Raw genomic sequence first — 12,832 nt, 5'->3', positions numbered from 1 at the left:
TTTCTTTAATTTTGGTCAGGTTTCCCAACATCCTGTCTCTTGTTTCATTATGAAAGATGTACAAACTTCACACCAAAAGGGTAAAAGCTGCTGCTGGGCAGATGTGGAATTCAAATTTCTCCAAGATCAGACAATCTCTTAAAAATGCTTACCAGCACAGGGAGATCATCTGGGTGCTTTGTGGCCACCCAGAGGGGTGGGATAGGGAGGGTGGGAGGGAGACACAAGAGGGAGGAGATATGGGGACATATGTATATGTATAGCTGATTCACTTTGTTATAAAGCAGAAACTAACACATCATTGTAAAGCAATTATACTCCAATAAAGACGTAAAAAAAAAATGCTTACCATACATGTAAGAACCAGCACCCAAATTCAACAAGATATCCAACTATGATTTCCTATGATTGTGATCAAGATGACGTAAACGCTGATTAAGAAGTGAATGTTATAGTAATGCTCCGAGATATTAAAACTGCCCAGATTGAAATCCTCAGGCAAGTGACTGACATTGTGGGTCCAGTACCAAAAATCCAGCACAGGACTGACTTTTATCAGAAGCAAATGGAGGTACTGGAAACCAGAATGAATGTTAGTGAAGACAAACAGTGCACAATAACTAAAGATATCTTCTCTCTGAAGGAAGACATTGATGCTTTAAAGAAAAAGGTGACAGAATTGGAAAACCAGAATTCTTCCTCCAATATACATTGTTTAGAGGTTCTGGATGGAGAAAAGGGTAAAGAGATCATAGAACTTCTTCATAAACTCAAACAACCAGAAACTTTGAAGAACACATTGGCCTCTACAGACTCTTGAAATCTCAGCAGAACCAGAGAAAGTGCCCAGTTATCCCAAGCCCACTGATCATCTTGGGGAAAAAACAATTTCTCCCCAAATTAAAGCTCCGAAGAAAAGTAATCATTAAAATGCATTAAGAAGCTTTCAAAAAGCAAAGTCAAATATTTGTATTTACCCAGACTTTAGTACATGGATCAAGCTAACTTTTGTCCGTGTAGGAAAGTGGAGATTTTTCCTCAGTGCAACTAAGTTAGAGAAATTCATCCAGTGGCTTCTTTGTAGGCCAGCCATCCCTCCTGAGGAACCACTAGTCATAACCCAGAGATATTGTCCACTCACTGGGCCTATTGTAAGCTTGACCACAATCTATCTCTCTGTTTTCAACTATATTTACTGTCTTTTTGGTTCCTCAAAAGAGGAAGTAACTCGACTACAGAGTAATTTTCTGCTTTGCTTGGTACAAAATAAATGTAACCTGGCCATTCCAAGCATTCACACATCTTTGTGGTTGCTGTGAACTCCTTGGTAGTTAGCTCACTATGGGTTGGCGGTCTGCAAAGTTTCTTTACGTCTACAGTAAGTTGAGGCATATCATCCCATTGGACAATCGTGATGCATTTTCTGTGAAGTTTCTTGTTTTCTCAAAGGCAATTCATGAGGACTCATCCAGCGCCCATTTCATAGATAATTGGAGGCAAAGAATAAAGGGGTCAAAGGAAGGAGAAACACATTTAGTAGCCCCCGCATCAGTTTTCTATGCATTCTTATCTTAGTGGCCTTTGCAGATAAGATTCGTGATACTAGAGACAGACTCTACTAACAAAATTTTAAATAGCATAGAGTGAAAAAGATACCCACTGTCAAGGTTACTAAAGTTAGAGCTATAAAAATGAAAGGCACTGAAAGGACAAGTTATTGCCAGGAAAATATTTATTCCAAAAATGGGATTTTTCTTTCAACTTCAACTTCATCTCTATCAAACAATTGGAAAAGGGGGAAAAGGTGACTATGGTATTGCGGTTTTATTTTTACATTTTAATGAAATGAGACAAATACCATATCTTGTAGGTTTGAGACAGAGGAAAAGGGAAAATTTGAGGCGGGATTTGTGAACTAAGTTAAATCTCAATATCAACACTATACCACCATAGATTCTTTTTTTTTTTTTTTAAACATCTTTATTGAAGTATAATTGCTTTACAATGGTGTGTTAGTTTCTGCTTTATAACAAAGTGAATCAGTTATACATATACATATGTTCCCATATCTCTTCCCTCTTGCGTGTCCCTCCCTCCCACCCTCCCTATCCCACCCCTCTACGTGGTCACAAAGCACTGAGCTGATCTCCCTGTGCTATGCGGCTGCTTCCCACTAGCTATCTATTTTACATTTGGTAGTGTATATATGTCCACACCATAGATTCTTATATGACAGCCTTTGTTTGTTTGTTTGCATGAACCATATACTACATATCCAGGGTGAATGCTTCATTTTTGGACATAATAGGTGGTTGCCACTGTAATGTAATTTCTCTAAATATCATGCAAATGAACTGCAAAAAAAATGTTTTCCTCGCCACTAAGTTAGTAAATGAAATCTACCAATAGAGAGTCATACGCTGTTAAACTACAAATATCCTTGGAAAATGTACTATTTTTAACTATTCTCAGCTAATCATTTGAAATGAGGGCTTTGGCAGTTAGCTAAGAACAACCCAGTTTCAAATGAGGAAAAAGGAACTAAGGTGAGTATAGAGGAAACAAAGGGAGAAGTAGGATAAGAAGACACAACATCGTCTGGTGCCAGTCTGGTAATAATTATACATTACAACTTTTTCATTTACAAATGCATTTTATTTGATCCTTATTTACAAATTTACAATAAGATGTGCACATAAATTTTAAAATATGTCAATATTTGATAGGGGCAGCATGGATGATCCTATCATATACCTACTTAAAGCAAGGCTATCTATTAAATGGGTTTGTTTTCAATGGGTTAACAGTGCCAACAAAGTAAAGTATCATTCTGGTAAAGGTACCAGCAAACTCTATGTCTATATTGACCATCAGCGATATCCGTAAAGAACAGCTGAGCTCTAGCTGGGCACATTGGTTGTGACCCTCGCATCAGAGTAACTAGGGAAGGTCGGCCATGACACAGGCAAATGACATTACAAGTGGCTACTGGGAGAGTAAAAAGTGACTCAACTGGTATTTGCCTGGGTCACCTGAGCCTCTATATTAATGCACATTTTCACTTTTTCTGCCCTATGTTTCCCCTTTGCACTTGCTTAATGTTTCTAGAGAGGCAAAGAGTTTAGGAAAAGAGCCTGGAATCAGAAGACCTTAGTTCTGAACAGTCTTAAATTCTACACTTGCAAGCTTTATTATTTCGTCTCAAGTACCTTTGTTTTGTCATCTATAAAAAGGGAATCATTATATGCATTTAATAAATATTTCTTCAGTGTTTGCTAATAGCAAGGGATAGTGGAGGGTAAAAGAAAAAGTAGAAGACATTCCCTGTACTGTAGACACATAACATCGAATGGGACAGACAAAACACGTACACACAGCTCTAAGGCACGATAGATGGGGATGGGCAGCAAAGAACAATATAAAAAGTGCTCCTGGTATCAGAGGAGAAAGAGGGTTGATGAGCCTTGTAGTAAGGAGGTAAGGTGAGGAGGAGATGGATAGGGCAGTGTACAGAGAAACAAGAGCACAGGAGTGGAGCCAGTAGGGAACGTGGGAAATAAAAGCCACCAAGCATTTTATAAATGTAAAGTGCTGACAGGCTATCATTTTAACTCTTCTATGGATCTCATTTTTCTCTTCAGGGATCCCCACCATGTTCATTTTAACCTGTTTCTCACCTACATAAGAATGTTAGAGAAGGAGAAAGTGAGAGGTACACTACATGATTTTCTCAGGATCTCAGACTTTCCCAAAAGATGACTGTTTTACCCTGTTAATTCACATAAGTTTCCTGTGAGGAAAGAGAATTTTGCTCTTGAGTCAAATATTTATTATCATCACTTAGATGAGATCTCACATGACTCATTAAAATTGTAACTCAACTTGAAACCACATGTGAGCAAATAATTTTTCCCCAGTCCTTGCTTTCAAATCCACCTGCCTCTCAGCCTACCCACCTCCATCCCACCCGGCTCAGAGGAAGTGACGTCTCTCTTGTCTACCTTCTTCCTCCAGTGGCTCATAGGGTCTTCATCAGCTAGTCCTGTTCTTTCCTCCCTGTTAATCACCACCTCCCAGTTCCTTGTGTTCAGCTTTCACAAGTATACATTTGCCTTGTCCCTGTGTCCCCTCTTCTCTTGCTGATCTCTCGTCATCTTCTCTGAATGAGAGGCCCACCCTCCTGTCCCTACCTCCTCCTCTCCCACTCTTTCCACAGCTCTTAGAATCATGTCTTCCACGCTCTCTCTTCTGGTCCTCTTCCCATCACTCTGGCAGATCCTCCTCAGTCTCTTAGATGATTCCTTTGCCACTAGTCATTCCCTTAAAATACTGATGCTTCACTTTACTCACTCCCAAATCAAAGGACTCCTAACCCAGCCTCTCCTGGGACATCTTAAGGTTTAGTTCCAAGTCACTACTTATCTTCTCTACTTGGATGAGTGTCAAACTCTTTACTTTCTAAAATTAACATTAGGGTTTCCCTGGTGGCGCAGTGGTTAAGAATCTGCCTGCCAATGCAGGGGACACGGGTTGGAGCCCTGGCCCGGGAAGATCCCACATGCCGCGGAGCAACTAAGCCCGTGTGCCACAACTACTGAGCCTGCACTCTAGAGCCTGCGAGCCACAACTACTGAGCCCGTGAGCCACAACTACTGAGCCCATGTGCCACAACTACTGAAGCCTGTCCGCCTAGAGCCCGTGCTCCACAACAAGAGAAGCCACGACAATGAGAAGCCCGCGCACCGCAACGAAGAGTAGCCCTCGCTCGCCGCAACTAGAGAAAGCCCGCGCACAGCAACGAACACCCAACACAGCCAAAAATAAATACATAAATAAATTAAAAATAAGAATAATAAAATAAAATTAACATTAATAGTTCTTCCTTCTTCTGATTCAAACCCATTTCTCTTCCAGTATCCTTTTTGTTAATGGCATGACAGTGCAAGCTATTCACATCACCAGATTGGAAATTACTCTCATCTTCTCCCTTACTTGATGTACTAATTATCAAATCTCTCCCTGTTTTATCTTCCAACAATTCATGGAATCCATCCCCTATCTCTGTCCCCACTTCTGTTTTGGTTCAAGCCATAATATCTCTATATGAATGAAAAGTTTTCCTGCTTGGTATCCCAGCCTCCACAATGTCCACAGTCCAATCCTAATAAGGTAATTTTTTATGAAACAAAGATAATGTTTAAATTTATTTCTTATGGAGGTAACATTGGTTTATAACATTACATAAGTTTCATGTGTAAAACATTATATTTCTACTTCTGTATACCCTACAGTGTGCTCACCACCAAAAATTTAGTTTCCATCCATCACCATACAGTTGAGGCCCTTTACCCATTTTGCCCACTCCCCTACCCAGTCCCTTCTGGTAACTACTGCTCTGTTCTCTGTATCTGTGTGTTTGTTTGTTTTTGAATTTTGTTTTATTTATTTATTTGTATACAGCAGGTTCTTATTAGTTATCTATTTTATACACATCAGTGTATACACGTCAATCCCAATCTCCCAATTCATCACAACACCACCACCCGCCCCCTGCCGCTTTCCCCCCTTGGTGGCCATACGTTTGTTCTCTACATCTGTGTCTCTATTTCTGCCTTGCAAACTGGTTCATCTGTACCATCTGTGTGTTTGTTTTTGTTTGGTTTGGTTTGTTCATTTATTTTGTTTGTTTGTGATTCCACAGGCTGGAAAAAGCCAACTAGAAAGCTTTATTTTTTTCCTTCCAGTTTTATTGATATACAGCATTGTTTAAGGTGTATAACATAATGATTTGACACACATACATCATGAAATGATTACAATAAGTTTAGCGAATATCCATCATCTCATACAAATACAAAATTAAAGAAAAAGAAAAAATTTTTTTTGTTGTGATGAGAACGACTTTCATATATAACATACAGCAGTGTTAATTATATTAATCATGTTATACACCACATCCCTAGTACTTTTTTATCTTATATAACTGGAAGTTTATACCTTTTGGCCACCTTCATCCAATTCCACCTCCTCCCACCCCCTGCCTCTGGTAACCACAAATCTTTTTCTATAAGTTTGTTTGTTTTTTGAAGTATAATTGACCTACAACACTATGTTAGTTCCTGGTATAAAACATGGTGATTTGATATTTCTATACATTACAAAATGATCACCATGATAAGTCTAGTTGCCACCTGTTCACCATAAAAAGATATTACATTATTATTGACTATATATTGACTATACTCTCCACTCTGTACATTTCACTCCCATGACTCATTTATTTTGTAACTGAAAGTTTGTACCTCTTAATTTCCCTCATAGTTTGTACCTATTTCACTCATCCCCCATACCCCTCCCCTCTGGCAGCTACCTGTTTGTTCTCTGTATCTGTGGCTCTGTTTCTGTTTAGTTATGTTTGTCCATTTGTTGTGTTTTTTAGATTCCACATATAAGTGAAATTCTCTGACTTATTTGACTTAGCATAATGGACCTTCTAGGTCCATCTATGTTGTCGCAAATGACAAGGTTTCATCTTTTTATGGCTGAGTAGTATTCCATTGTGTATATATATACCATATCTTCTTTATCCATTCATCCGCTCATGGGCACTTTGGTCACTTCCACATATTGGCTATTGTAAATAATGCTTCAATGAACATAAGGTTTGCATATATCTTTTCAAATTAATGTTTTCATATTCTTTGGATAAATACACAGAAGTGGGATAGCTGGATCATATGGTAGGTCTATTCTTAATTTTTTGAGGAATCTCCACACTGTTTTCCATAGTGGGCACCAATTTACGTTCCCATCAACAGTGTATGAGGGTTCCCTTTTCTCCACATCTTTGCTAACACTTGTTATTTCTTGCCTTTATAATAGGCGTGAAGCAATATCTCATTGTAGTTTTGATTTGTATTTCCCTATTAACTGGTACTGCTGAACATCTTTTCATATGACTGTTGGCCATCGGTGTCTCCTTTGGAAAAAATGTTTATTCAGGTTCTTTGCCCATTTTTGAATCAGGTTGTATGTGCGGGTTTTTTGTTGTTGTTGTTGTTGTTATTGAGTTGTATGACTTCTTTATATATTTTGGATATTAATCCCTTAACAGATATATGATTTACAAATATCTTTTCCCATTTAGCACATTGTCTTTTCATTTCATTGATGGTTTCCTTTGCTGTGCAGAAGCTTTCTAGTTTGATGTAGTCCCATTTGTTTATATTTGCTTTTCCCTTGCCTAAGGACACACATCCAGAAATATATTGCCAAGACCACTGTCAAAGAGAGGGTGTTTTTTTTTTTTTAAACAGTTCTAAAATATTTTTATTGTTTCTCATAGTGAAGAGAATAAAATCCAAATTTCTTAGCAGAGCCTATGCTCTTTCCATCCCGAATTTTTACCTTTGGAAGGCAATGTTCCATAGTGGTAAAGCACAATGACTATGGTGTCAGACTCACCTGATTCAAGAGCTGGCTCTGTCACTCACTAGCTGTGTGACTTTGGAATTAAGTCAAAGTGTAAATTCCCAAAGCCTTAATATCCTTATTCCAAAATAAGAATAATAACCATAGATTGTTGCCAGGAATAATGATGATTATTATATGAAGCTCTTAGCAATCTAATTGACATACAGTAAGTATAAAATAAATGGTATTTATTAATAAATTACTTCTTCATCCTCATCCTTCCATGATAATTTTCTGTGCAAACCACCATCCAGCCACATGAAATGTCTTGCAGATTTTTTCAAATCTTGTATCTTTGTACTTGCTGCCCCTACTGCCTTGGATGCCTTTCTTTTATCTAGCTGATAAGCAATAATTCGTCACTTGAGTCTCAACTCAAATATTTTTTCTCTAAAAGACACCTTCCCTGACTCTTATTCTCTACCTCAGTCTCTCTGTAGCAGAAATTGGGGACTCCCAAAAAACCCCTGCCAGTGTTGTCATTGATTTTATATACATATAATATATATTGTAATTTTGTGCTCACGTCTCCCTCATAAAAATTTGAGCTTTTTATTTTTTTTAATTAATTAATTAATTTAATTTAATTTACTTTTGGCTGCATTGGGTCTTCGTTGCTGCACAGGCTTTCTCTAGTTGCGACGAGCGGGGGCTACTCTTCGTTGTGGTGCGCAGGCTCTTCATTGCAGTGGCTTCTCTTGTTGCAGAGCATGGACTCTAAGTGCGTGGCGGGCTTCAGTAGTTGTGGCTTGCAGGCTCTAGAGCTCAGACTCAGTAGTTGCGGTGAACGGGCTTAGTCGCTCTGTGGCATGTGGGATCTTCCTGGACCAGGGCTCAAACCCGTGTCCCCTGCATTGGCAGGCGGATTCTTAACCACTGCACCACGAGGGAAGTCCCAACTTTGAGCTTTTTATGTTAGAGATAGAAACTTACCTGTTTATCTTAAACACCATAATCAGTTTTACTGATAGGTAAATATTTTTGAATTAAAAAAAAAGAAAATAAAGTACCATTTTTCTCTACAAAAAGAGTGGGTATAACAAGACGAATGGTTATAATGTATATGTCAAACATGAAAACCATTGCACATTCACCAAAATGTCTCAAACCATTCTTGTGGCTATCATATTAAGCACAATTATTGGATAGGCAGCACTTGACAGTGAAAAGAGCAAGAACATTCAAAGCAGAACAGTCTTTACTTACTGAACATTTATTATGTATCAGGCACTGTGCTAGGAGCTGAGTATACAAGGGTGAACTTCATAACTATGTGATTTTGGCAAATTCCTTAAGCCTTGTATTCTTCAGTTTTCTCAACTCTAAATTTGTATCATAAGACTGTTGCGTTAATTAAATGACACCATGTCTATAAACTGCCCAGAACAGTGCCTGACTTAGTAGATACTTAACAAATGGTAGTCATTTCCTTCCTTCTCTAAGCTAGATGTTAAAAAAGGGCATGAAGGTGAACAGGGATGGACGCTGTCTCAATGAGCTCCCATTAGAACTCTGCCTCCTTTCATCAACAATAAAGGACTCCAGACAAATAATGAACCAAGTGACAGGCTGAATACAGAAGCTCCAAACCAACTCTTGACTCCCTCAACCAAAGACAGTGTGATAAGAATAAGATAGGGTGTGATGGCTCTCCTCCTGGTCTGGGCATTCAACAAATATGGCATCATTTGTAACAGCCATTTGCCAACCTTTAATTGCACACTATAAAAATAAACATCAGAGAAAAGTATTGGGGTGGGGGGTGGGAGTGGGGAAGAGACTCAGTTTAAGATAAATAATTTGGTTCAGTTAGGAATACTTGCTAGCATAGACACAGACATTAGAGCAACCTATTTATTCAAAAACTGCATACACCAACATTTACTGAAATGTGACTCTATGCCAGGAACTAGCTGAGCTAGATGTGAAGCAATAGAGATGAAAATGACATATACTTTCTTTTCCTTTCCTGAAAAAGGAACATACTTTTCAATAGTGCTCTCTCCAGTTGCCAATTATTTTAGTCCATTGCTTCGATTTGGAGTAGAAAACCACATACTTCATTTAAAACTTAATTTAGTTTTGTTACAGGACACAACTCGTCTCATTTAGAAAAAGACATTGCTATTCCTAAAAGTAACGTTTTAAGGTTAATTCTTCAAGTCACAAAAATGCAACCTTTTCTATATGCATCCAAAATGTAGACAGTCCCGAACATGTCAATAGATTATGCTTCAAAACTTCATTTGTAAATCTGCTGAATACAATTCAAAATGCATATTACAAAGAAACAGTACTAGAGTTGGATTTGGGGCCAACCTGTAAAAGCCGACTGAACTACAATACACCTGAGATATTGGTACTCATTAAACTATAGAGCCAAGCTTGTGTGTGTTCTCATGCCAAAGTGTATTCAGGAAAGTAACAAGAGCAGTATCCTGACAGCTGGATCAGGGTCCCCACTTCTGATAGTAGAGTGAAGATTTCACAGATTGATGGTACGAGGAGGACACCTTGGGGAACTAGGAGACAAAGGGCAGGATCCAAATGGGGACCAATGCAGGAACTCTAAGGATGAAAAGCTGAGATGGGGAGTTCTTGGGCAGGGGAGACAAGTGCTCCATGTGGCTCCTGAAAATCTAGTCCAGGGAATAAGGGCTGAAGGGGGGCCAGGGTCATCTTTTACAGTGATGGATTGAAAGCTGAGAGAGAAGGGAGAGGGTTTTTACATGTAAAGCACTTGGCATAATTCTTGGTACATGGTGGTGTTCAATAAATGGTGATGGAGATATTGGAGATGGTGAGGTAGAGGCAAAACCTGTAGGCTTTTCTCCCTCATTTGTCTTTTAGAATATAATCTACTTAGAAAGCAACTGTATTGGTGAGAAACATGGAACTCCAAGCCTTTCTGAACTATGAAATATTAGTGGCCAGTGGAGTTAGTGGAGCAGGGCAGTGGCTGGACCAATGCAGGTAGGAATGTTGCTCTTGTAAGGCTCTTGTGACAAAGATAGGATAAGTTTGCATAGCCCCTCATCCTTCCCCTTCCTTAGCCCACTCTTTTCACCTAAAGCTTGAGGTGGAAGAGTGTACGGCGTGGGGACATGCACCCCAGACAGAGGCAGAGTCAAGAAAGAGGGGAAGGACAAGGAAAAGAAAAAAGAAAACTCCCAATAGGAGTGAAAAACACTCCTGAGGTACTGGTGCAGCCCTTCATACAATAAGGATATTCCCACCAGGCAGAAGTAAGGCACTACACCATGTGTTCTGAAAATACTTTTAAAAAAAAAAACAAAAAACAGGCAGTGCCTCTACAGGCAGTTAAATCAAATGTGATGGTCATCCTTTTTCTACTTTGGGTTACATTTTAGCTCTAAAGAATCTGCAAAGCTTCCAGGAACAGCTCTCCACAGGACTTTTCCAATCTTTTCCTTTAGTCAAGGATCCCACCTATTATTAGCCATTTCTCCTCTCCCCAGCTCTTATCGAAGCTAGGAAATGAAATGCATGAAAATGTGCCCAGGTGACAGTGTGATTCTGATGATGTATTCTTTCTACCAGTCCTTTCAGAAGGGGTGCTCTCATGAGACAATACCCCGATGGAAGGTGTGACACATCTTTTGGATATCAGAAAATTGAAATGCGGGTGCCACTCTTATTTATAGTGACCCTCAGTCAACTTATCTTTGCCAACTATAAAGATACTAATTGCTTGATGTACAGGTTGTAATTGGATCACAGCCATCAGTGACTTGGTTATTTGTTGTTATAGCAATATTAACAAAATTATGCCTAAGGCAGTCTAATTAGAAGAGCACCATCGCTGACCCAACTGGCATTTTCAATATGTTACCTAAGAGGTATGATCAGAAGACAAGTCAGAGCTAACTTAATGAAGTTTCTGATCAGAGGCTGCTCTGAAGACGGTGAGTTATTGAAGGAGACAAAGAGGAATTGATGAGTGGCAGATTCATGCAGGCTATTTGAGGAGAACAAAAAGCAATGGAATTTACTAGATTCAATCTTGTTGCAAGGCATGACAAAAGTTTCCTTCCTTCTCAGCAGCAGGATCCCAAAGTCGTAAAAGTTATCTATGAAAAGAAGCCTAAAGATTATCTAGTTCAGTGATATTCAAGTGGGATTTTAAAAATCTCCTGGGAGGGCTTCCCTGGTGGCGCAGTGGTTGAGAATCTGCCTGCCGATGCAGGGGACACGGGTTCGAGCCCTGGTCTGGGAAGATCCCACATGCCGCGGAGCAACTAACCCGTGTGCCACAGCTACTGAGCCTGCGCGTCTGGAGCCTGTGCTCCGCAACAAGAGAGGCCGCGATGGTGAGAGGCCCGCGCACCGCGATGAAGAGTGGCCCCCGCTTGCCGCAACTAGAGAAAGCCCTCGCACAGAAACGAAGACCCAACACAGCTAAAAATAAATAAATAAATAATTTAAAAAAAAAAAATCTCTTGGGAGACCAATATCATGACATATCCGTGAGTCAGGGGGCATAAACTTATCGCTACCCCATTTGAGAATCATGTCTATAAGGAGCAGTATAATATAGGGACTAAGAACAAACACCTAGATATTAGATGGGCCTGAATTAACAAGGGATATGTTATTCACTAGTTGTGTAACCTTGCTGAGTTTTTAAAATTTTCTAAACCAATTTCCTTGTCTCTAAATTGGGGATAATTATAAAATATAATGCAAAATCATGTGCTGAGAATGAAACGAGGAAAAGTGCTTAACTCAGCATCTGACACATAGTAAGTACTCAATAAATATAACTTGTGATGGTTAATTTTGTGTGTCCACTTGACTAGGTTAAGGGATGTCCAGATAGCTGGTAAAACATTTCTGCATGTGTCTGTGAAGATATTTCCAGAAGAGATTAGCATTTGAATCTGTAGACTAGGTAAAAAAGCTTTCCCTCCCCAGTGCAGTGGGCATCAACCAATCTGTTGACAGCCTGAATAAAACAAAAAGGTGGAGGAAGGGTGCATTTCCTCTCTGCTGGAGCTAGACCATTCATCTTTTCCTGATCTTAGACATCAGCACTCCTGGTTTTTGGGCCTTTGGCCTTGGACCAGGACTTATACCCTCAGTCCTCCAGTTCTTGGGCCTTAGGACTCAGACTGGGACTTATACCACTGGCTCCCCTGGGTTCTCAAGCCTTCAGGTTTGGACTGGAGCTATACCATCAGCTTTCCTGGGCCACCAGCTTGAAGGTGGCAGATCATGGGACTTCTCAGCCACCATAATTGCATTAGCCAATCCCTCACAATAAATCTCTTCCTATGTTTCTATCCTACTCATTCTGATTCTCTGCAGAACCCGAATACATACTCTACTACTATTACTA

General features: G+C 39.5%; 2 protein-coding genes across 6 annotated transcripts in view; one reads left to right on the top strand and one right to left on the bottom strand.

Moving 5' to 3' along the window:
• Nucleotides 1–12,832, bottom strand: part of LOC137766472 (uncharacterized) — a 738,098-nt gene that overhangs the window by 582,113 nt on the left and 143,153 nt on the right. The window lies entirely within an intron of this gene.
• Nucleotides 57–1,319, top strand: CCDC54 (coiled-coil domain containing 54). The gene is given in 3 exon segments (XM_068545674.1): nucleotides 57–139; nucleotides 337–814; nucleotides 816–1,319. Coding segments are annotated over 3 exon segments (1,065 nt in total).

The sequence above is a fragment of the Eschrichtius robustus genome, chromosome 6 (genome assembly GCF_028021215.1).
Source record: "Eschrichtius robustus isolate mEscRob2 chromosome 6, mEscRob2.pri, whole genome shotgun sequence".
Classification (NCBI taxonomy): Eukaryota; Metazoa; Chordata; class Mammalia; order Artiodactyla; family Eschrichtiidae; genus Eschrichtius; species Eschrichtius robustus.
The sequence above is the reverse complement of the archived record's forward strand: the minus strand, read 5'-3'. Positions and strand labels throughout refer to the sequence as shown.